The sequence below is a fragment of the Prunus persica genome, chromosome G4 (genome assembly GCF_000346465.2).
Source record: "Prunus persica cultivar Lovell chromosome G4, Prunus_persica_NCBIv2, whole genome shotgun sequence".
NCBI lineage: Eukaryota > Viridiplantae > Streptophyta > Magnoliopsida > Rosales > Rosaceae > Prunus > Prunus persica.
In genome coordinates, this window is record NC_034012.1 from 11,496,335 (window position 1) to 11,519,493 (window position 23,159).

A 23,159-nucleotide genomic window follows, 5' to 3' on the forward strand; every position below is an offset into this window, starting at 1 on the left:
TCATGACATACCTAGAGCACTAGGTGCCTCTCACGTACAAAGTTGGGAGCATAATTTTGTTATCATATGTAGTTAACAAGATTCGCTGGTATAATTTAAGAGCATCTCCAATCATGTATTTTTAAAATTTTTAAATTTATGAGCTATTAGGTGTTGGATAGAGACCGTGACTGGAGTTAGGTTTTTAAATCATATTTAAATTTTAACTTAGGAGCTAGCCCATTAGAGTGGAGAAACGTGTTAGGATTAAGTTTGATATTTGTAAACAAACAAATATAAAAAAATATGAAAGAAAAAATGATTAAATGAATAAGGTCAGCTTAACCGAAATTGGAACCAAAATTAGCACACAACTACTTATTATGAACAACATAAAAGCCATGCGGCTACTTGCTTAGTTATCCAAATGAAGAACAAAGAAAGATATAGGGACCTAACATTTTCCCTTATGTAGAGAGAATAAATTCTGCAACTTTGTGCTTTGCAACATCCCCATTTGGCCGTGCCGGACTTCATGCACATGTGGATAGGGTGGTGGTGACCTGTCATATGAAGTCAAATATTTTGGTTTGGAACTGTGAATTTACTCAATTGTCCTTGGAACCAAATACACTTCACAAATGCCCTCAAAACACACTGTACAATGCAGTTAAAAAAAAAAAAAAACTGGCACTTTCCGAGTGGATTTTAACTGGAGGGTAATCTGGTAACTTCAAACAAAATTTTGTCATTACTATCTCCCCCATACCTAATTTCACTGGTTCCTTCACACCTCTCCAATTATTTGTGTCCTTTATGAAAGCACACATATATCAGACCAAGCTACCGTTGCCCGTCCAAACCCAAAACTCATAATTCCGCTCCCCACAAACTACTAAGGCCCCGCATAACTCCCAAACACCATGCGAAGCGACCAAGAAATTTCCCGCATGCAAGCCTACCTCACAGACGGCGAACCCGAAAGCGAAGAAGAAGAAGAAGATGAGGAAGACGATCAGGAACAAGAAGATGAGGAAGAAAGTGGAAGTAGTGGCAACTACAACTGTTTGCACAGCACCTGCAGTACCCGGAGGAGGAGCCCGGGTTGGTCGCTGGGCCAAGTACTTGACCCAAGAGCCAAATGGGTCCAAGAATGGAACAGGGTTTTCCTGCTCGTCTGTGCAACGGGGCTCATCATAGACCCTCTTTTTTTCTACGCCCTGTCGATAAGCAGCAACTGTATGTGCCTGTTTGTGGACGGGTGGCTGGCCATAACGGTGACGGTGCTCCGGTGCATGACGGATGTTTTGCACGTGTGGAACATGTGGTTGCAGCTGAAGATGGCCAAGCGCTACTCCTTCACCGCCATGGTTGGTGGTGCCGGCAGGGAAGGTGGAGGAGCCAATGGGCTGCGTGACACAAGTGCAAGGTCTGTGGCTCTCAAGTACTTGAGGTCCAAGAAGGGGTTTTTCTTTGACCTCTTTGTCATTCTCCCCATACCCCAGGTAACTAAATAATCATTTAAATTTAATTTACTTTAATTAATCCTGAGTTGGTAAGGACAGTGAATTCGTCCCTTCATAATCAAGTTCAAATCATCATACTCGTAATAAATTAGATTAATCAAGCTCGAAGCATGATTTTTTTTTCTTTCCTTCTTTTATTTTCTCTGTCTCCGTCGTTATTACTATAATTGTTATAGCCTTTTTTTGTCATTTTACATCACGAGGTCCATATGCGTTTAATGTTTGCTGTAGAGTTACTAGAGTTGCTAGAGCATTGAGAAATGAAAAGGTGACAGATGCATGCCAGAAGTTGTTTTTATGCTATATGTTGCAGGGAGGAAAGGTGTAACATGTGAAGTAGCCATGTCCTCTGTTCATTTTTAGAAAAGGGAGACAGTAGAGACAGCCAGGGTTTTTCCTTTTCATTTCTGACTATCTTTTTTTCACATATATATTAATGTGCGTACGTCATTATAAATAAAGAGAAAAGTGATTAAAGGTAGTAAAAAATCTGTATATATATATACACATCCTCCTTTCCTTTCTCAATAAGATTTTGGTTGTGGAGGTCACATATATGGTGCAATAATGAGGTCCTATAAATTTTCTTTGGTTCACCCAGTTGATAAATATCTCAGGCTGAATAATGCCACTCAGATCTACTTACTTATCTAACGTCTTTTCTTAATAAGTCATATATGATTGCTAATCAGATAAGGTGGCAAGAAATGTAGTGTCTATTTTTCTCTTTTTTTTTTTGTTTTGTTGTTGCTGCTTGTAGCCCGCTATTGTTTTGTTTTGTTTTTTTTTTTAAAGTAAAAATAAAAGAGCGCTTACGGGGAAGGAATTCGAACGTGGAATATCTCCAAACTTGAAGAAAAGAGAAGTACATGTACTGCCAACTAAACTAAGAGCAAGATGATGACAAAAGAATAAAATTTATCCTCAAGGAAGTAGGTTACCTAGAAATAACTAGAATTTTCCACACAAAACTGTAGCATTTACACTTTGTGTAATTTTCTTTTTTTACCATAATCTTCTCTATTAGTTATTTAAAGCTGTTTTTGAAACTTTAAGGCTATACTTGTCATTTCATAACACTCAATGATTTATTTTCTTAATATACTTGTATGATTGCATCAGTTGGTCAGATTATTCGATACTTGAATAATTATTGTCTCCCTGAAACTCACAAACATTCTGTTGGTTGGGGCCATACACAGAAAAAAAAAAAATTATATTTTTTGAAATATTCAAGAATTTAGAAAGTATATATATATATATATATATATATATAGATATAGATATATTACTTATAAAGATTCTCAAAAGTTATGGAGAAACGATCGCATCCAGTAAAAATAATAGTATGCATAAAAAGTTTCACTGAAAGATGATTAATGTTGACAAATGGGTCAAGTTTCATGCATCACATGATCAACATGAATATTTATTCTTTAATCATGACAGAACAGAACCATGTAGCTGGGCCTTCTCGATAGAGAAATATCATGAAAAGGATATTTTTGCATAATTGTTGTATGAATGTGTATTGCTTTTTCAGATAATATTATGGGTGGTAATTCCTACGCTATTGGAGAAAGGATCAGTGACGGTAGTGATGACAGTGTTCTTGATGTTTTTCTTCCAATATCTCCCAAAGATTTATCACTCTGTTTGCCTCTTGCGTCGAATGCAAAACCTCTCTGGCTACATCTTTGGAACTGTTTGGTGGGGAATTGCACTCAACTTGATTGCTTATTTTGTTGCTGCCCATGTAAGTATATATCCCTCTTTCATATATATATATATATATATATATATCCTTCAAATTTCGTCAGGTAGTTTAACATGTTATATTATCAAATATTGTTATATTGTTAATAATGTCTAATTTAGTAGAAAAATACATTGACAAATATATACAATAAGCGGACACACTACCTTGCTCAACTATCCTAACTTCTCCCCCTTCTTAACTTTAGCAAAAAAAACAAAAGATCATTCATTTATAACTTATAACATTCTGCTTTTAGATAAAAGGGTGTTTGGAATTTCGATGCAATGCAAGTTAAAAGTCTTGTGTTACGTCTAGGGTTTTCGATGGGTTAAAAAAGTTGTCCAGCGCAACCGACAATAAAGAGAAAAAGAGACTCCATAGGGTTACCAAAGTCATGACTCAAGAAATCATGAAATGAATAAGACTACAAAGAATTGGCCCCAGTCGTGATCCATGCGGGGAAACAGTTCCCATTGCAAAGACCGAGATGATGATCACTATTACTGGAACTATATTTTTAACCTTCTTCATAATTAAACCTCAAATTTTTATAAATCAACGAATAAAGTACAGGAATCATAGCTCACGTGTTAAAAGTATTTATTTATGCATCAGGGATCTTATATTTAATTCTCCCTCTCTCAACATCGATTGTATCAAGAAGAAAAAAAATCAACGGAGGAGGAGATTCAAACTTGGAATGTCTTCCGAAATTAGGAAGAGAAATACCATTAGCTAATTGTCTTGCAATCCAATAATTAATTATGTTGTTTTTTTCCTGGCCATTGTTTGAAGAATTAAGTTGTGCACCAAACAGTTGATTTAATAACTGTGTCTCCATCTCTATAACCTGATCATGTTTGCAGGCTGCAGGAGCATGCTGGTACTTGTTAGGGATCCAGAGGGCAGAGAAATGCCTGAAAGAGCAATGCAGAGAAATAAGTGGCTGCAGCTTGAGAATATTATCTTGCAAAAACCCTATTTACTATGGAGCAACAAACCCACTGAGAGACAGAGCAAGACTGGCATGGGCTGACAACAAAAGAGCAAAATCTACATGCTTAGAAAACGCAGATCATTACGACTATGGAGCTTATTCATGGACTGTGCAGCTTGTCACAAATGATAGCCGCTTGGAAAAGATACTTTTTCCCATCTTTTGGGGCCTAATGACTCTCAGGCACTCTTCTCCTTCGCCTCCTAATTATTATTAATCAATCGCCACCCTTTCGTTTTTCATTTTGGTTTTGTTTTAATATTGCCCTTTGCTGTTTTGTGCAGCACATTCGGGAACTTGGAAAGCTCAACTGAGTGGTTGGAGGTTGTTTTCAACATCATTGTTCTAACCAGTGGGCTCCTTTTGGTCACTATGTTGATAGGAAACATAAAGGTAATCAACTTTACAACCCTTTAGTATGTTACGTTGTCTGTAAATCACGACCATACATTCAAATAGCTAAAGCGTAATTAATAATTTTGATTTATAGTTTGATAACCTAATATGCGACATTTTGTGGTTAATTGGTTTCCATTTCTTTTGGATACTATGTATATATGCAGGTGTTTTTGCATGCGACAACTTCCAAGAAACAAGCAATGCAATTGAAAATGAGGAACATAGAGTGGTGGATGAGGAAGAGGCACTTGCCTCAGGGGTTTAGGCATCGGGTGCGAAACTACGAGCGGCAGCGATGGGCAGCCATGCGTGGTGTCGACGAATGTGAGATGATCAGGAACCTCCCTGAGGGCCTCAGGAGGGACATCAAGTATCATCTCTGCTTGGATTTAGTGAGACAAGTGCGTACACACTATCAACCTTTTCACTTTCACTCTCTTTTTCTTTTTCCTTTTGGTCAACTATTAAACTATTCACTCTAAACCAATGATGCATTTTATCCCATAAATGCGTTGGCTGTAGCTAATTTCTTAATTTTTGAAAACTTGTTTTAGGTACCATTGTTCCAGCATATGGATGATCTAGTTCTTGAGAATATTTGTGACCGTGTGAAGTCTCTTATATTCCCCAAAGGAGAAACAGTGAGTTACTAATAAGACTATGTTTTAACTATGACAGCATTTATGGGGGTTATGGTTTTATATGCGGACTTGCCCACACCTATGTCAAGAGTTCAATTCTCGTTCTACCCTTTTTTGGAAAGGAAAATTTAATTTGTTTGCTCAATTGAAATATATTAAAATGGCACAAGAACATTGTAGTTGATAGTATGAAAAGTTGGTCCTACATAATTTTTCATTCTGCAATTCCAATTTTAGCAGTAACGCTTTTGAGCTTCATAAACAGATAACCAGAGAGGGAGACCCGGTTCAAAGAATGCTTTTTGTAGTCAGGGGTCACCTTCAAAGCAGCCAAGTTCTGAGAGATGGTGTGAAAAGTTGCTGCATGTTAGGCCCTGGAAACTTCAGTGGAGATGAGCTCTTGTCATGGTGCCTCAGAAGGCCCTTCATAGAAAGACTGCCACCCTCTTCCTCAACCCTAGTCACACTTGAGACCACAGAGGCATTCAGCCTCGAAGCAGACGATGTGAAATATGTGACACAACATTTTCGGTACACATTCGTGAACGAAAAGGTTAAGAGAAGTGCAAGGTACTACTCACCGGGTTGGAGAACTTGGGCTGCTGTGGCAATTCAGTTGGCCTGGAGGAGGTACAAGCACCGGTTAACGCTCACTTCGCTGTCTTTTATAAGGCCTAGGAGACCTCTGTCAAGGTGTTCTTCACTTGGGGAGGACAGGCTGAGATTATATACGGCTTTGTTAACTTCTCCAAAGCCAAATGATCAAGATGATTTTTTTTATTGATTACTGCGATCAGTCCAAAGCTGTATGTTATTGATATCTCAGTTTTGTACGCACTAAATTACATATTTAACGGTAAAAAATCTTTATCATTATTTTGAGATTTCCACTAATAACTTACATACTTAATAGTTAATAAGTACTGTCTTTCACTTAAGCTCCAAAAAACTGTAGGATCCACTGAGTTACAACGCAAACAGAAGCTGATAAGGAAACTTGAGCTTGGTTTGATTTGATTGGATTTGCTACAAGTGATATTTATTTGCCTGACTTGTTTCAATTTTGTGGCATCCGCATGTTGATGCTCTTTTTGGAAGGGTCAACTTAGATAGGGGTACCTTCAGAATTTGGAGAACCTGCAGAAGACAAGGAGGAAGAAGCAGTCGTCAAGCTTCGGACACCGGTGTGGTGCCTGCCGAAGGCTCTCTGATGCTTAAGTCAGCTATATGTGGTAATTTTGGTAGAGTAACAGTAAATGTGAGAAAATAGTTGTTCACCCGTTTGATGTTTGTTCCTGCGATGGTAGGGCAAAGTTCCTCATTGCCTTGAAAACCATTGACCGGTCAACAAGTCAACTTTCTTTAGTGTGCGAGTGTGCCACTGCTAGCAATGAAAAATCCTAGCAGACTTCTTAAAAATAGATAACTTGCGCCCCAAGTTACCAATTTCTAAACAAGCGATTGTGAATTTGGGTAAGAAATATCTCCCAAGTAAGTTCTTTTCTTGCCTCAGACTGGTGAGGACTTTACAATTTTTTACAGTATAAAACTAGTAGTTCTTGCTAGAATAAATGATAAGAAAACGAACTGTTTTTTTGGTAGAACTGCCTTTTACAAAACTCAAAAGGAAAAAACCAACTCTAGAAAAACAAAAAGAAGGCTGGACTTCCATTTCTGCCTGGGTAGAGGCTTCTAATCCGGGTTGGATTGGGTATGCCTGTGCTAGACTGGACTGTCACAACTTCAACTGCTAGGTTTCATCTGTAAATCGATACCAACGTTCGAGTTTGACAAAACTTTTAATCTATTTCAAGCCCTGAAAGGCTTTTTGAACGGGCAGAATTGCGGTCTCTTCAGTCTGAAAGGGGCAGAAGTGGCTGGACTTGAGGATTATTGAGTTGGAACTGCACTGTGGTACCTGTTCTGCTTGATCAGGGCTCTTCATAAATTTGTTGAGGTTTTCATATTTGTAAAAACCCGAACTCTGTTTGATTTGGCTTTTGCTGAACCAAATTTGTAACGAGAGAAATCTCGTTTTGAATGACTTATTTCTCTAAGTCTGAAACTGGAAGTTTTGACTTGTAGATGGCTTCTTTCTTGTGGCTCGATGAGCTTTTGGTTGCTTCAGTTTGTTTAAAGGTTTTTTTTATAGATCAAGTGATCATTTTGAGTTTTGTCTTTGATTGATTTTTTGGTTGTCCTTTGATCTGTTCATCTCCTCTCATATTTATAGAACAAATGCTGGAGTAGGACATTTTTAATCTTTAAAATGGGCGGTAGATTTTCTAGAAAACAAGATCTTTTGTTTTCAAATGTCAAAGAAAGGGAAGTTATCTTTTCTGGCAAGAAGACCATCAACAATCAGTTTCTAACGCAGTCACTTCCCTATTTTTTTTGAAAGAAAGCCTAATCCTTTTTCAATTCAACTGCTCTTTGTAAGAGCTCAAACTATGATGGTTAGTTTGATCTTCCAGATGAACAACTCCATGCACCCCATTTATCTCCCAAAAACGTAGTCTGCTTATCTCTTGAAAATGGTGCCTGCTCTGGAGCATAAATTTTTCTAAATATACTAAAGGGACTTTGATCTTCTGGTGGCAAAGATTTCAAAGATGTCTTTCTTTTATACCTGCCTCTATTTAACTTTTTATCAACCCAGTTGAAATTGTTGACTTTTCAAAGCTAGGTAGTCACGTGAGTTCCTCTAAAATCCAGGGTTGAGTGCGTTTACTTTTTAAAGTGGTATTTCGGCCCATTCTTCAGTTTTGGGTGGAGAGTTTGTAGTTTTGAAAAAAAAACTGTTTTGGGTTTCTACAAATTTGGGCGTTGGTAAGAATTTGACTTGGGTTTGGGCATTTTGACTTTGGGCCCTTGATACCAATTCTAGTCCATACTGCCTGAGTTTGATTTTGCCTCGTCCTTCTGGGTCTCCAGTGTTGGGCTGAGTGTGTAATTTTGGCCCAACACTAAGGGAACGCTGGTAACTGTCCAAAATTGATATGGGCCTTTGATCTTTTGGACTGGGTGTGCCAAATAAGGCCCAAACAATAGTTACCTTTTTTATTTGGGCACTGTTTCCTATTTATAAGGAAGTGAAAATGGGAGCTTTGCACAAAGTTTCAATGTGGAACTTTGTGCAAGTTGCTGCAAAGGTAACATGTGTCCATGGAAATTATGTTCGGCAGTCGAGAGCTTCAGCAGGTAGCTGCCTCTTCAGAAGAGTGTCTTCCTTCAACGTGTTAGAAGGTGATGATGTTACTCACTTTCTAAGGACTTGTCTGTGTGTTCCTTTGGGGTATTTCAGTAAGGGAGAAGGCGTGTCTGCCTTGGTGCCAGTCGTTTTGATACTGAATATGCTTAGTTGATTATGGTGTAAACACCGCAAATTATAATTATTTTTTTTTTTTCAATCCATGCAGCCCCATACACTTTCTGGTTTATATCCATGACAAGGCATTGAGCTCTAATTTCCTTATCAGGGCATTTCCCAAGTGCAAAATTTTGTGGGCTAGAATTGCACATGAAATTATTCCATTTCCTTTTCATCTCAATTGCTTTTAATTGCTGCTCACACAGATTAAAAGATGGCTTTGGCTAAGAAGAAACTTCCAAATGGCTGCAATAACATGCCATACAAAATACAGTCCTTTGAAACATGAAAAATATAAACAGATGGATGGGTGAATCTAAAAATCCAAACCCTGGAATTTTTTCTTACAGTCTTAATATCTAACCTATTCTATAAGGGCAGCACACAAGAAAAGCATAAAGTAATTTAAAAGAGGGAACTTCATGCTTTTACAGCCTCCAAGGCTGCACAGGGCTGCTTTGCCTCAGCTTCTGGACCTGCAACTCCCCTGAAGAGCAAAATTGCAAGGTTGCCTAGGCAAAAATAGATGAAACAGCCATGACAATGTGTAACAAACGAACTGAAATCTGTTCCTACAATGCACTGCCATCCCGGTCCATATGTCTTGTCAAATTCCTGCCAAAAAAAAAAAAAAAAAGAACACTACACAGCAAAATCAGTAGCCAAAAAGTTAATTCATGTCACCAAAACATAGCATATTGTTCATAAGCAAGCACTTGTCAGATAAATTTTGAAGTACAAACATGCACTAGGCTGACACCTTTATTCATATTAGTCCCTAATTAATTACCGTTTTAATGAAGCGGCCTATCTCAGTGGCCTCAGTGACATCAAAGACATCGAGGGCTTTCGATCCTAAGACAAGTGCATCCTGCTGCATGGTTTGAAGCATGTCTGTCTCAACAATGACTGCCTTGCCTTCTAGCATGGCTACCAAGATGCAGAGCTAGTTTACCAAATATTTTTTCTTGATAGAAAGAGTGATGAAGAAAATTGAGCTTTTTAGACCAAGTTGTGGATAAAGAGGTGGTTGTGGTGCAGCTTATATTGAGCTTGGGAAAAAACGGCTGGTGTAGTGAGGCAGCCACGTATATGTGGATATTCTTTGTTTGTGGCCACCAAGTTGTGCTGTGCATTATGCCAAATTAGTAACTAGCGCTTTGTGGACTTGTAGCAAATGGCTCAAGCTTACACCACCAGTATGGTAAGTGAGCAGACAAATGCACTAGAGGTGCAGGGGAGGCATGAAAAATTGCCATCAGTTTCTGGTCCCGAATCGATTTTTGACTGGCTTCGTCATCAGTTTTCTGCCACGTGTCCACCTGCAATTCATGATTGCATGGATATGTTTTGTCAAGTTCTGGAATTCTCCATTTTCCTTGGAACATATCCATCCAATCAATCATGAATTGCCATCTTTACCTTCTGAGGATAAGCAATCAAGATATTTCTAAAGAAGGTGGCCAAAATGAAGTGGTTGCAAATAGAGTTGCATTTCCATGTGAAAACTAAAATTATTCAGTATATATGCTGTCTCTTGGGGAACCTGGAAATGTTTGATATATTTTTTCTGGCCAGTATAAAAAGATATGGGAAATGATTTAGAACCCAACTCTTCGTGAACTTTTTTTTTTCCCTCTGACTTCTCTCATATTTAGATTACCTCCTTAATGAGATTGAAAACCATCTTTCAAGTTTTTTCTGAAGACAACTTTTGTTTTTGCCCCATTTTCATTTGGCTGGGGAAAACCCAGTTGTCTAAACATCAAGACTTGTAATCACTTTCAGCATCAAGAAACTAGAATTTGCATACAATGGCACAGGCTTCACAAAGAGCATTGTTTAATTTGCATCTATCTTACAACATTAACAAATTTATATTTTCAGCAACCCCAAACAAGATCGGGTTGTGTCATCATCATGTGTATGAAAATGAGAACAGCTATTGCCATCAACAACTTTGTTCAAACTGATGTCTTTCCTGGCGTGCATATGAAAAGCAATTAAAATGGATGACACGAAACAAAACAAAAAAACAATTACTTGGATAAAGAATAGGAGGAGGAGGATATATAAAAAGTGATTGTGTGATGAGGTACTATCTCAGGCAGCACACTGAGGCAAGGCAATTCTCATTTTGAGGTTTGCTACCCAACCTTTGTGGTTGGGGGACCTACTAACCCGAGGTTAATGGGCGTGCTTTGTGCGAGTTCACCCACCAAGGTCAAAGGTGAATATGAACATCTCACATCATGCCTCACCTAAGAAGGTTTCAATCAAACAACCAATCACTTTAATGCCCTGCTTAGTTATAAACCCGCGCTACTAGGCTCGGCAATATGAAATGCTATGTAAGTCATTATAAAACTTTGTATGATGACATATTTTCCCGATGTGGGACTTTGGCAATTATCCTTATTTTATGATATATATATAAAAAGTGATTGTGTGATGAGGGGTCCTATCTCAGGCAGCACACTGAGGCAAGGCAATTCTCATTTTGATGTTTGCTACCCAACCTTTGTGGTTGGGGGACCTACTAACCCGAGGTTAATGGGCGTGCTTTGTGGGAGTTCAAACACCAAGGTCAAAGGTGAACATCTCACACCATGCCTCACCTAAGAAAGTTTCAATCAAGCAACCAATCACTTTAATGCCCTGCTTAGTTATAAGCCTACGCTACTAGGCTCGACAATATAAAATGCTATGTAAGTCATTATAAAACTTTGAATGATGACATATTTTCCCGATGTGGGACTTTGGCAATTATCCTTATTTATGATACCATCTTGCGTGGCTGACAACTTCCTCCTAACCTTCCAATGTCGCCCGACCTCATTAAGAAGATAACTCAAAAGTTTCCGCTCAACCCCATTTTAGCTAATGGATCTAATACCAAAAGGGTGTCCTGCTCGCAAGCAAGCAGGTACCTTTTGATTTGGATTTTTTATATAATTATTTTAGTAACTTTGAGATTATTGAACTCACTATCTGTGATTTGAACCGTTTATGTTTAAATTCTGGGCTCTTTTGTTTAACATCGGAGGCGATCCGCAATCTCTCCACTCCGACATTCGTTCCGTCAATCTAGTGCCTCGGATGAAACATGCTCTACGTTGCTCACTTCATTTCGTAGAGATGTTTTCGATCACGATGCTGGCCACTCAGTTTTGCCAGATTCGGTTATTGGTCGCGGTGATGATTTTCAACGACGGCGAGATACTTCCCTTCAATCTCGTCATCCTCATGTAAAAATGGAGTTTCCTTGTTTTGTTGATGGTGCTCCGTGGGGATGGGTTTACACAATGGAGTGTGTTGATGCTCTTTTTAGGATGGTCAACTTAGATAGAGGTGGAATGGTGGATGATGGGTGAAGGTGAGGACCTTCAACATGTGTGTGAAGATTTGGGCAAGCGATAAATATATAGAAGACGAGATATATGTAGTTCACCCTTAATGAATAGACTACGTCTACGGAGAAGGATGTTCTCATTATAATAATGTATGTTTACATTTGTATATGGGGTTGGACCCAAATATAAGGAGAAGAAGGCCCAAGACATAAGGTACAAAACACAAGAATCCAAGACCCAAGACCCCTTTCTAAGTGGAGAGTAGTCTTCTTTATAGGTGAGGGGGAGTCTTTATCTCTTATAGTTTTCCGATGTGGGACTCCTTCTCTTGCTTAGAGTTGTGACTTGTGGTAATGCTTTTTTGGCTAAGGTGATGACCTTACAAAGTATAGTACGTGGCTGATCTTTCTTAGCTAGTTGCTCGGTTAGTTATGGTGTCAAAAGAGTGCCCCTTTGCCTATTTTGTTATTACTGATGCGAAGAAGGTAAAGATGGCTTCCCATGAAATCACAGAGTTTGTGTTATAAATTATTACGTATATTTTTGTCAAGGTGTTGTCCAAGCTTCAAATCGGACTCTGAGGCCTCAAACAAGACTGTGGCCTCAAACAAGCGTGCTGGTCGAGTTGAAGTGGCATTTGCGTTTAGCACCAACTGCCGCTATATGGGGTTCAGTTTCAAGGAGATGGGAGGATATAAGAATTGTAAGGGAATTGATGACAGAGAAGGCCACGATAAAGGAGCCAGGAAGAAGTTGGATTGAGCTTGACCAAATCCTTCATACTTTCCATGCAAGTGATCGTTCTCATCCCAGAAGGGAAGAGGTGTCTGCAAAGGTGAAGAATTGTCCGTCAAATTGAAGGAAGCAGCTATGATATCCATGGGAACTGAAGTTAGCGTGTTTGATTTGGTTAACATCAAAGAAATCTGTGACCAAGTCCTCTTCCTCTCTGAGTACAGAGCTCAGTTATATGATTCTTTAAAAAACAGGATGAACACCATTGCACCAAATTTCACTGCTCTTGTTGGGGAGCTTGTTGGTGCTCACCTCATTGCCCATGGTGGTAGCTTGTTGAACCTTGCAAAGCAGCCTGGGAGCACAGTTCCGATTCTTGGAGCTAAAAAGGCCCTCTTCAGAGCACTAAAGATTAAGCATGCAACACCACAATATGGGCTTATCTACCATGCATCCTTGATTGGTCAAGCAGCACCAAAGCTCAAGGGTAAAATATCCCAATCATTTGCAGCAAAAACTGCATTGGCAATTCGATATGATGCTCTTGGAGATGACCAAGATAACATAATGCGACTGGAAAATCGGTTGAAGCATGGTTTGCTGGATCAGCTGAAGGCAAACCAAAGATTGACATCTATGACAAGAATCGCAAGAAGGGAGCTGGAGGATTGATAACAGCAGATTCTCTTGAACAACTCAGTTTACTTCGGATTGTGGTGGTGATTGTGTTTTTGTTACTGAACAAAGCGATTCTCTTTTGGGAGCAGATGGCTCATTGTTAAAGGTTCTTTCTTCCCAACATGTGCAAGCTTGTGTATCCAGTAAGTTGGTATTGGTTTCCGCTAATTGGTGTTAGAGCAGCTCCACCGCTGCTATCAAACTGGGCAAAAGGCCCCCTGGCAAGCCCAATATCGCTCCAGCGCAGGAAATCCAGCTCAGGCAAAGCATGGGACCCACCAGCCCGAGCAAGCCCACAGGCAGAAATTGACTGGGCTGTTGCCCTCGGGCTGCTGACGTCAGCATGACGTCAGCAGCTGATTTTCAATTTTTTTTTTACTGTTGGACCCACCAGCCCACATTGCCCAATGATTACAAGCCATGTGGCTTCTCCAGGAGTCTTTGATCATAAAATCTTGCACAATCCAACGGTTGTCCAATTTTTGGCTAAAAAAAATTGAAAAAAATATCAAAATTTTTTTTTAAAAATATCAAAAAATTCTGGAAATTTTTTCTATACATACTTACCAATATTATTCACTTTCCACACCAATTTTAATTTCAAAATTTTATCCGAAAATATTATCTTGATTTTTAGGTGAGAATTTTACGATAAATATTAACACTTGAGAAACGAAAATCTTATCCGAAAAGCTTATCAAAATCAATGGTTTAAGTATAAAAAATAAAAAATAAATTTAAGTGAATAGTAATTGCCTTAGACTTAGCCCTCATGGATGGAACCACAAATAGCAAGGCTGACACTATTCATGTGAATAGTGGCAGCCCTTGCTTGCCCTTGCCCTAGACTTAGCCCTTATGGGTGGAGATGCTCTTAAGAGGCCTGAGGACATGCCTTTTTTTAAAGGGGGGTGGAATGTTAGGATCCTTCACTAGTGGGCCTATTGTTAGCAGCCCATAGACAGACAGGTGTAATGTTCTCTATTTAGTTTGAGGCCCTTGGCCATTTTGGGATTTGAATGAAGAATTGTTATTTTATTTTCCCTCTTTCCCCTTTATTTTCCTTTCTTCTCCTTGGTACCTATCAATGTGTTTATCTGTTGAGGCAGAGCATGTCTATTTTTTTTGCCTTCTAATAATTTTTCCAATTGGATTTGCTGAGGCTCTGATTTAGGTTTAGTTCCAAAGGAAGTAGAGTAGAGTGTTGCAAAAGCACAAAGCAAGTATTATAGAAGAAAGTAGAGTGTTGCAATTCCCACAAAGGAAATCAAGAAGGTGTATGCTGGCGGGTCTGTTGGTGGGTTGGCTTCTGTGGACGATTTGGGTGATGGGTCAAAAAGTTGTTTGCTCTCGGAGAAGCTTTTGTACTTGCTGGAATATGCAGGCAAGGATTTGAAGCTGGTGAGGATGGGGGTTCTGCTGAGAGATATGGAGAATGAGAATTTGTTGGATTATTTGGATGTGTGTTTGGATTTTATTGATCAGAGTAGAAAGGAGGGGTCTGGTTTGGTGCATTGCTTTGTTGGTGTTTCCAGAAAGGTACACATTGTTTTCTCTCAGTTTATTATTTTCAGTTTTTAGAATACCAACAGGCCTACATTCTAAAAGCTTTTCAAGTTTTCTGAATTGTCAAGTTTAAAGGGTTTACGTTTGCATGTCTTTGTTGCAGTGCAGCGATCATTACAGCATATCTGATGAAGAACAGAACATTTATCACAAGAAGAAGGTGTGAACCTTTTTTTCTTTTTACCTCTTACTTCTCTCATATTAGATTACCAGGCAAACCTTAAAGCCAATTTATTCAAGTCAACCATTAATGAGATTGTTACTTTTTGGTGATTGAAAACCATCTTTCAAGTTTTTTTGAAGACAACTCTGGTGCCATTGTGTCTTGTTGTCATCATAGCTAACCACTTTGCACAAGAATGGACAGTTTGTTTGATTTCAAAAATTGAGTTAGGGTTTAGCTTGGACCTCAATTATTGAATTATCCAAATTATCTTTTTTTTTTTTGGTTGTTGCCCATTTTCATTTGGCTGGGGAAAACCCACCTGTCTAAACATCAAGACTTGTAATCACTTTCAGCATCAAGAAACTAGAACATCAACTTAATGTGCCAATAATGTTAAGAGTAATGCTACTCTTATCACATTTGTATACCACATTCTCACACCATTTTATGTGGCTCATGAAGTGGACTTTCACATCGATTAAAAAGTGTTAATAAATCATAAAAGAAAAGAAAATGTTAAATTAATTTTAATTAATGTAGTTGTCCACCTCATCTGCCACATAAAGTGGTATGAGAATGTGGTAAGAGTAATATTATTCGTATGTTAATTGGTGACCTAAAACAATGCAACTATAAAACTTGGGCTGGAAAATGAGTTAGGCCAGGCCAATCCAGACCAAACAAGCTTAGCCTGAGTTTTCAAAACTAGTCTTGGACTATTTTGGGTCACAGCGGTTTGTTTACACCTTGCTAAACTTTATTTGGTCTAAGGCCTATCAATGGGCCAAATTATCATTTGATCCAAAAAATATTTTTCTCAAGTCCAATTCCATTGATGAGGAGGTTGCCTCTGATTGGAAAGTCTTGAGGGAGATTTGCAAACTCGCGTATATCATCAGACCTTTAATAGCAGAAATAAAATTCGTTCAAATAACTAGTAACGGTTAAAACTAACAAGAAATGGGGATGTAGCTCAAATGGTAGAGCGCTCGCTTTGCATGCGAGAGGTACAGGGTTCGATACCCTGCATCTCCAACTGATCTTATTTTTTTTAGACGTAGTGGGCAGTGACTCACCAAAGTCCTGCTAGATATTATAGTTCATCTGTCCTCTATCTCCAAGTATACTTACCGACTTAGTGGTCAGCATGGGAACAAAATGGTTCAAATTCAGAGGCTGCTTTAGAAAACAACGTATCCATGTCCGATTCTGCCGTCCAAGCATGTTATCAAATCATCAAACCACTCCAAAATTCGGTTGTGTTTTCAACTTTGCTCACCGACCAACCCGTAATTCCATGGCCACAAAAATTGGTTACTTTTTCAACACCAGCTGGCCTTGATCATATGCATCTTATAATCAAATAAAACCACATTACAGCGTATACATACATATCATAAATTTATGCAATTCATTTATCTATCTCTCTCGTCACGTGTTGTAGGTATTTGCTGTTGATCTAATCTTACTCTAAAAAGACAGTTTTTCCATAACTTTATGGTCAAGATTCCTTGTCAAACTCCCAACTCATATGTAGTAATGTGGGCTGGTGGAACTGCTCTGTTGCGGAGTTAATATGTTAAATTATTTGTTTCTCAAACTAAAATGACATTCAACCCAATCCTGACAACCAACGTGTCAACCACATACCCTGTCTGAAACGCAACGTTTCCTCCCTCACCACACCATGCCACCTGTCACCGTCCTCCTCCCCCAATCGTTAATAGAAAATATTCTTCGCCACCTTTCCCTCTCAACCATCCACCCCTCACCCCCCCAATATTACACATCTCTCCTTCCCTTTATATTTCCATATACAAAACACCTACATTTCCTCATTTTTTTTATTTTTCTCTCCCTTTTCTTTAGCTGAGTTTCTATTAACATCGCCGCCACCACCACCGCCGCCACTACTACCACCAATTAGGCGACGAGACACGACATATACTGATGGCACGTGGTCTCTTCGCCTGCTTTGGATCAAAAGGGGTCGTCGAGGGTACGCCCCGCGAAAAGCACGCGGGAGCGACGGCGGACATTTCTGCCGAGGAGCAGCGGCGGAGCGGGCCAGTTCTGGTGGAGCTGTTCTCGTCGCAGGGCTGCACCACCTCGCCGGTGGCCGACCTGCTGGTGTCGAGGCTTGGGAGGGGGGATTTTAATGAGATGGACCTGCCCCCAGTTGTGGTCCTGGCCTACCACGTGGACTACTGGGACTACATGGGCTGGAAGGACCCATTTGGGTCCAGCCAGTGGACTGTACGGCAGAAGGCCTATGTGGAGGCCTTGGGTCTGGACACCATGTTCACCCCCCAGATTGTGCTTCAAGGTAGGGACCAGTGTGTTGGCAATGATGAGAGTGCCTTGCTGTCGTCGATCAGGGCTGCACCTCGATACACTGCACCGACGTTCCAGGTCTCTATTTTCTCATTATATATATATATATATATATATTATTTTTTTTGGTGCCTTTTCTTTTTCTTTTTCTTTAAAAAAAAAAAATTTATATTTGCACTAGTACTTGCATGATTACTTACATGATGTGATCATACTTCTTGCTTTTGTGATTGTGGTGGTGTAAAAAAGTGATAGGCTCAATTAAAGAAATATGTCTCTATCTTCATCATTATTTAATCATCTTAAACCCTAATCTTAAAATGAGCCTCATCCACTTTCTGGTACACCTAAAAGCTATGTTCACTTTTGACACTTTGAGAAATGGTGATGTCAAGTTTCAATGTAACAACTTTAATTCAAAGCTAAACCTAGTGCCTTTTTAAATTTATAAATTTTCATGATATGAATAATCTAAACGTGTTAGATATCTGAAATGAAATGTTACGTTGTTAGACTGAGAAATTCTCGACATCTTCTAAATAATGATGCCCAACTACACGGCTATCCAACTATGATTCTTTGTAATTGGTTGTTTTTGTGGATGAGCAGGCAACTTTCGAAAGGCCCTCCCCAGACTCCTTGCAAGTATCTCTAACAGGATCCTTAAGGTCAAAGGTGGATAGTTATGGTGCCAATGTGATGGTGGCGCTCTATGAAAACGGGCTGATCACAGACTGCCCCAAGGGAGAGAACCAAGGACGTGTCCTGTCCAGTGACTTCGTTGTCCGAAGACTTGAAAAGCTCTCTACTGTCAAAGACGTCAATGCCAAGAAGACCATTTCGGGGACTCTCAACTTCCCCTTGTGGGAAGGCTTCAATCCCTCCAAGTGTGGTTTGGTCCTCTTTGTTCAAAACCCCTCCCATCAAATTTTTGGTTCACAGAACTTTCAGCTGCCGGATAATTGACACGGTTATAGGGACTGAATAGCCTGTGTTTGTTGTGTTGTTACTCCAGCAAGCCATGGCCAAGATTGCAGTAGGTTATGTACAGGATGTGTTCATAGTAGAGTACTGATTTCTTTTTCTTTCTCAGTTTGGGTTTTTCTTTCTTGTTTCTGGGATTTGATATTTAGAAGATGGGAGAGATTTGCATTCATATATGAACATTCTTTTTCAGATTTGGACTTTGGTTGTATGAATTGAATCACTATTTCTCGGCTTGAGAGATGAGGATGGTCAACTGTGTGCTGTTTTCATTTGCTTTTCTCATTGATACTGAACAGAATCAAAATCAAACCAATTCAGACTGGTAGAATCCCTTCGTAATGTTTTTGTTCGAACAATCAGCGACATATCCAGAAATTATCGAAAACAATTTAGGGTGGAGATTTTCACCAATTCAACCATACAAATGGCCAAGAAAGAAATGAACGTCAAGCTGAGAAGAGAGCTAAAATCCGGGAATTACAGGAAAATTCATGAAAGCTCTTACTATTGAAATGGTAATTCGAAGAAAGAACACTAGGGCATCTCAACATTGAAAATTTACAAGTACAACAAACACGCTTATACCAATAGAGCTTGTCGCTTATTTTCATCCTAAAACAAAACTCATTATCTACAAGAGGGCAGCTCAGCCTGGATCCAGGTACCATGATCAGAATTCCCCCCATCACATAAGTAATGGCACAATAACATGTTACTTTGGTTTACACCATAATATTTCTGAATGCCAGTTACTTCCTCACCTTATCCCCCCTACCATTTATCCAAAGACTGACGAGCAAAAAGAATACAAAATTACAATATGAGAAATTTCCATTAAGGCCAAAAGCACTTACAGCAAAAGCTAATAACAATTTATACTGAATCTACTGCTCCAACTTGCTGCCGAGCCAAGTATTTCTCCCTCCGCTCCTTCTGAAAAACAGAACAAACCAAAAGATTATGCACAAGAACATCACATAAGAAATTTAGTCCATTGTATGTGCATGTATGGATCAGATGTAATGTTGGCAGTATTGTTACCCATTCATCTATTACAAGGCCTTCCCCGACATCACGAGGGCCCGAGTCCACAGGAGGTTTTTTACGCACTTCAAGTGCAGCCTCAGCTTCGGCCAACTGTCTCTTCAGTTTTTCCAGAGCCTGTAAACCAGAATGTCACTACTGGAAAAGCAGTATCTACAAGATGGACGCACAAATACCATTAAACAAATCAGATTCAACTTACAGGACTAGGGTGCTCTGCATCCAAAAATACAACCCGCAAAATTCGCTCAACAGTCACTTGATCCTTTTGTTCGTCAAACTGTATGAAAAAAGGGCCAGTTGAAAAAATTAAGGTCATCGCTGGTATTTTCCTAAGAGCAAGAAAACAACACTAAATTTTACTGCAATCATATCCAACAAAAAAACCCCAATTTAAGCGAGCTACTAAGTTGAATCAAGACACCATAAACATAATCAGAACAATTGGAAAGTAGCACTCAAATACACCCAAAACGTATGCAAGAAATGTTGATCATGATCGGAAGAGCACTATATTACCAGCTCAGGCACATAGTCTGTTCCTGCTGTCACCTTCAGACTCACAATCTTGAACTTAACCTTGGTTTTCTGATCCAAATGTTTCTCATTGTTCTCGGGTTGTTCGACAAACCTAAACACTGTCATCATCAAAAGCATAGTAAAAACAAAAGATAAGAACAAGAAGTTTAAATGCATGTCAGACAATTTGTAACATCAGAGCAAGTGCAAGGCCATTACCAGTCGCAATTATGCTTTCTCCCGGAGCAAGTATACCTCCCGGAGGACGCATATAACAGCTTTTTGGCGCAGTAGTTTGAAACTAGCAGCACAAGAAAAGCAGTTTAATGGGTCACATATCAAAATCCATATACACAAATGCAACACCAGTCACAACACAACCCATAAAATAAATATTATCAGCATTCTAAATCCTTGCTTAGAATATAAGTAATCAAAATCAATATATAATTAAGAACATAGCTTTACGTTGATGTCAGGAATTAGGAAATACCTTGAAAGCTACATGAGACCTGCTAGTGTTCTTTAACCGGATTGCGCTCTTCACCTGTTTCCCAGGTTCATCTTTAAAATTAAACCCCATAAAAACACAATTGGTCAGTTTCAGTCCAAAATAATTCCAAAAAAGGAAAGAAAAAAAAAAAGTTACCGCTTATCTCAGCAGCATGTGAAGAGGAAAGAAAAAGTCATAAAATAAATGCTTTTTTAAGAAGCGCTTTTAAAATAATGCTGGTAGAGTAAGGAAAAGTCAAAATTCCAAACCCAATTGAAAATAAGTCATAGAAGTGACCAAAAGCTCGAAGTCAGCGAGGGCGTAGAAATGAAAGAAAAACGACGACGTACAAGGGAAGTAGAGTTTGTTGGCGGGGTCGAGCCGGAGCCGACGGCGGGGAGGGAGAAGCGATCTGGCGACGGACGACACCGTTTTGGGCTTCGACTTGGATCCGTCGACGTGGCCCTGGAGGTTCTGCGTGGAGGAGGAAGACGACGACGTTTGGCCCCCGGACTGCCAAAACGGGCAGAGAGCGAAGAGCTTCACGTCGGAGTGGGACTTGTGCCGGTGGTGATGGTGGTGGTGGTTCTCCACGATGGCCATGCTTTATTCACCGGAATCAGACACGTGGCATCCAATTAGCGTTTTGAAGAAGCTCGGCGATTGAGTTCGCGTTTTTCAGTTGGTCGCTTTAGAAATTTCTCTCTCTCACTCTCTCAGTCTATCTATGATTTTTTTGGAGTGGAAGGTGCCAGGGTGTGCGACATAAATCGGATGTGAGGGAGGGATCAGCTGTGGCTCTCTTCAGTCTGAAATTTGTTGCTTTGACACGTGTGACTTTCCTATTCGTGAGTTCAGGTGTCATTTTCCTGCGTTGAAGCTACGTGTCAGATTGGCGACTGCCGTGCTTGAAAGGATAAGTCGGATCGGATCTCAGTGACGAAAGCTTTCTTTCAGTTGTGAACTCATGAGTAGTTGTTGTGACTGAATTTTACTAAAACGACCTGCTATATGTCGTTTCGTGCTATCTCTGTCGTTGGAACTTGGAAGAGACGCGTTTTGTACTCATTTTGGAATTATCAAAACTAATTTCCAATAAGATTCCAAAATCATAAAATAAAAAGTTGAAACATACAAGGTTTGAAACTTTCATAATTAAAACACTCATTTCATTGTAAACGTGGATTTCCACAATTATTCAAGGTAATGTGTCCAACCGAGTTCGATTATCTCCCTTTATATTAGAGTAATTAGATACCAAATTCTAGCCTTCTTTTTTTTAAAAGAACTCTTCTAGAGCCGTTTTCACTTTGAAGGGGGAAGAAGCCACTGTTCTTCCTCCTTTATCCCCTGCTCTCTTCCTCCTCCTCTTCTTCCCTCATTTTCAGAGACAAAAAGTTTTCCCGATTTGTCTTCGTTTTGTTATGATTTTCCTCCAACCATCACAAACGGTCGCGTCTCAGCCTCAAATCTCCATCATCATCCTTTTTGCAATTTCTTTATGTTTGGAATAAGTTACAGAGACTTTTTGGGTTCTCTATGATGTAGTTTTCACATCTCCTTTTGTGAGAGCTTTATTTGTATTGTTATGGCTTCGTTTTTTCAAGTTTATCTCTTTTTAATTATTCTGAATTTGCAATCTTAATTGGGATCATTGTTTTGAAATGCGAGGCGTTTTAGTCACGCTATGCGAGTCGTAAGCCTTGAAGCAGTGAGACGTAAGCCTTTTGAACAATAATTTATTTTAATAAGAAAATTTTATAAACAATACAATACAATTAAATTGTACAACTAATTCTTATTGAACCATAGCGATTAAATTTCTACTATCTCATATAAATGAATAAGATAATATTGAAGGAAAAAAAAATTATATGAAACTTCAAATTACAGTTGCGAAGAATTAGAGAGAAAAATAGAATGGCTTACTTGCAGTCTAAAGATTAGGATAATTCTTGAAATTGATGGAGATTATCTGGTAAGGGTAGAAATTAGGGTTGTACTAATATATATATATATATATATAGTTCCATTGTTAATATATTAATTTAGAAAAGAAAAAAAAAAGGTAAGTAAAATAAAGGCAACAGCCGCTTGGAGTTAGAAAAAAGGTAAGAAATATATTAATATCCTCTTACCTTTAATTTTATCAGAAAAAAGTTAAGAAAAAAAAAACAACAAAAAGTTGCGTTTAATTTTTTTTTTTTTAAACACTCAAAGTGAAACGACGTTGTTTCATTTAAAATTTTTAAAACACTGAAATTGAAACGACGTCTTCCTCGCGCAGCCATTTGCATATTACACAATGCCACCTTGTTCCGCCTGGCCACGCTTTGCAACGCCTCCTCACACATCACCTCACTAAACGTGCAACTTGCGAAACTACCAACCGCCTCAGGTACCTGCTGCCTCGCTCCAACGCGCACGAATGCATGCCTTTAAAAACACTTGTTAGGATGTCAATGTCAGAGTTTCTTCAATCATGCGTGATCGTTAGTGGAAGTGCACTAGATTGTCTTAATTTTGATGTTAAACCGCTTCGTTATTGTAATGGCCCCTTGTGACTAGTTTGTATTTGCCTTTTGTAACTAGTGACTTTTTTGATTGAATTAT

At 39.1% G+C, this 23,159-nt stretch overlaps 4 protein-coding genes and 1 non-coding gene across 5 annotated transcripts; 3 read left to right on the forward strand and 2 right to left on the reverse strand.

Moving 5' to 3' along the window:
- LOC18781267 (cyclic nucleotide-gated ion channel 4) lies at positions 445–6,088 on the forward strand. The gene is made up of 7 exons (XM_007213545.2): positions 445–1,484; positions 3,049–3,261; positions 4,131–4,444; positions 4,546–4,654; positions 4,825–5,061; positions 5,215–5,301; positions 5,567–6,088. Exons 1-7 carry the CDS (start codon positions 903–905, stop codon positions 6,083–6,085), a joined length of 2,061 nt encoding a protein of 686 aa, XP_007213607.1. The 5' UTR covers positions 445–902; the 3' UTR covers positions 6,086–6,088.
- On the reverse strand, positions 8,877–9,704 carry LOC18780354 (dynein light chain 2, cytoplasmic). Its single transcript, XM_007212192.2, has 2 exons — positions 9,462–9,704; positions 8,877–9,286 (listed from the first exon to the last, which is right to left on the reverse strand). Exons 1-2 carry the CDS (start codon positions 9,597–9,599, stop codon positions 9,092–9,094), a joined length of 333 nt encoding a protein of 110 aa, XP_007212254.1. The 5' UTR covers positions 9,600–9,704; the 3' UTR covers positions 8,877–9,091.
- On the forward strand, positions 16,132–16,204 carry TRNAA-UGC. The gene has a single exon. It is a non-coding gene; the product is annotated as a tRNA-Ala (tRNA).
- LOC18779333 lies at positions 16,897–18,759 on the forward strand. The gene is made up of 2 exons (XM_007211746.2): positions 16,897–17,581; positions 18,113–18,759. Exons 1-2 carry the CDS (start codon positions 17,120–17,122, stop codon positions 18,467–18,469), a joined length of 819 nt encoding a protein of 272 aa, XP_007211808.1. The 5' UTR covers positions 16,897–17,119; the 3' UTR covers positions 18,470–18,759.
- LOC18778591 (vesicle-associated protein 4-1) lies at positions 18,968–21,527 on the reverse strand. Its single transcript, XM_007211815.2, has 7 exons — positions 20,897–21,527; positions 20,547–20,617; positions 20,273–20,354; positions 20,054–20,172; positions 19,737–19,814; positions 19,532–19,651; positions 18,968–19,423 (listed from the first exon to the last, which is right to left on the reverse strand). Exons 1-7 carry the CDS (start codon positions 21,147–21,149, stop codon positions 19,364–19,366), a joined length of 783 nt encoding a protein of 260 aa, XP_007211877.1. The 5' UTR covers positions 21,150–21,527; the 3' UTR covers positions 18,968–19,363.

Excerpts from the sequence above, each read along its gene's own strand:
- LOC18781267 (XM_007213545.2), top strand. The coding sequence starts at position 903 with ATGCGAAGCGACCAAGAAATTTCCCGCATGCAAGCCTACCTCACAGAC. Across the intron at positions 4,445-4,545 it reads TGGGGCCTAATGACTCTCAG|CACATTCGGGAACTTGGAAA; the intron begins GCACTCTTCTCC and ends TGTTTTGTGCAG. Across the intron at positions 5,302-5,566 it reads TATTCCCCAAAGGAGAAACA|ATAACCAGAGAGGGAGACCC; the intron begins GTGAGTTACTAA and ends CTTCATAAACAG.
- LOC18780354 (XM_007212192.2), bottom strand. The coding sequence starts at position 9,599 with ATGCTAGAAGGCAAGGCAGTCATTGTTGAGACAGACATGCTTCAAACC. Across the intron at positions 9,287-9,461 it reads TAGGCCGCTTCATTAAAACG|GAATTTGACAAGACATATGG; the intron begins GTAATTAATTAG and ends TTTTTTTGGCAG.
- LOC18779333 (XM_007211746.2), top strand. The coding sequence starts at position 17,120 with ATGGCACGTGGTCTCTTCGCCTGCTTTGGATCAAAAGGGGTCGTCGAG. Across the intron at positions 17,582-18,112 it reads ACACTGCACCGACGTTCCAG|GCAACTTTCGAAAGGCCCTC; the intron begins GTCTCTATTTTC and ends GTGGATGAGCAG.
- LOC18778591 (XM_007211815.2), bottom strand. The coding sequence starts at position 21,149 with ATGGCCATCGTGGAGAACCACCACCACCATCACCACCGGCACAAGTCC. Across the intron at positions 20,618-20,896 it reads CAACAAACTCTACTTCCCTT|ATGAACCTGGGAAACAGGTG; the intron begins GTACGTCGTCGT and ends TTAATTTTAAAG. Across the intron at positions 20,173-20,272 it reads AGAAAGCATAATTGCGACTG|TGTTTAGGTTTGTCGAACAA; the intron begins GTAATGGCCTTG and ends TGATGATGACAG.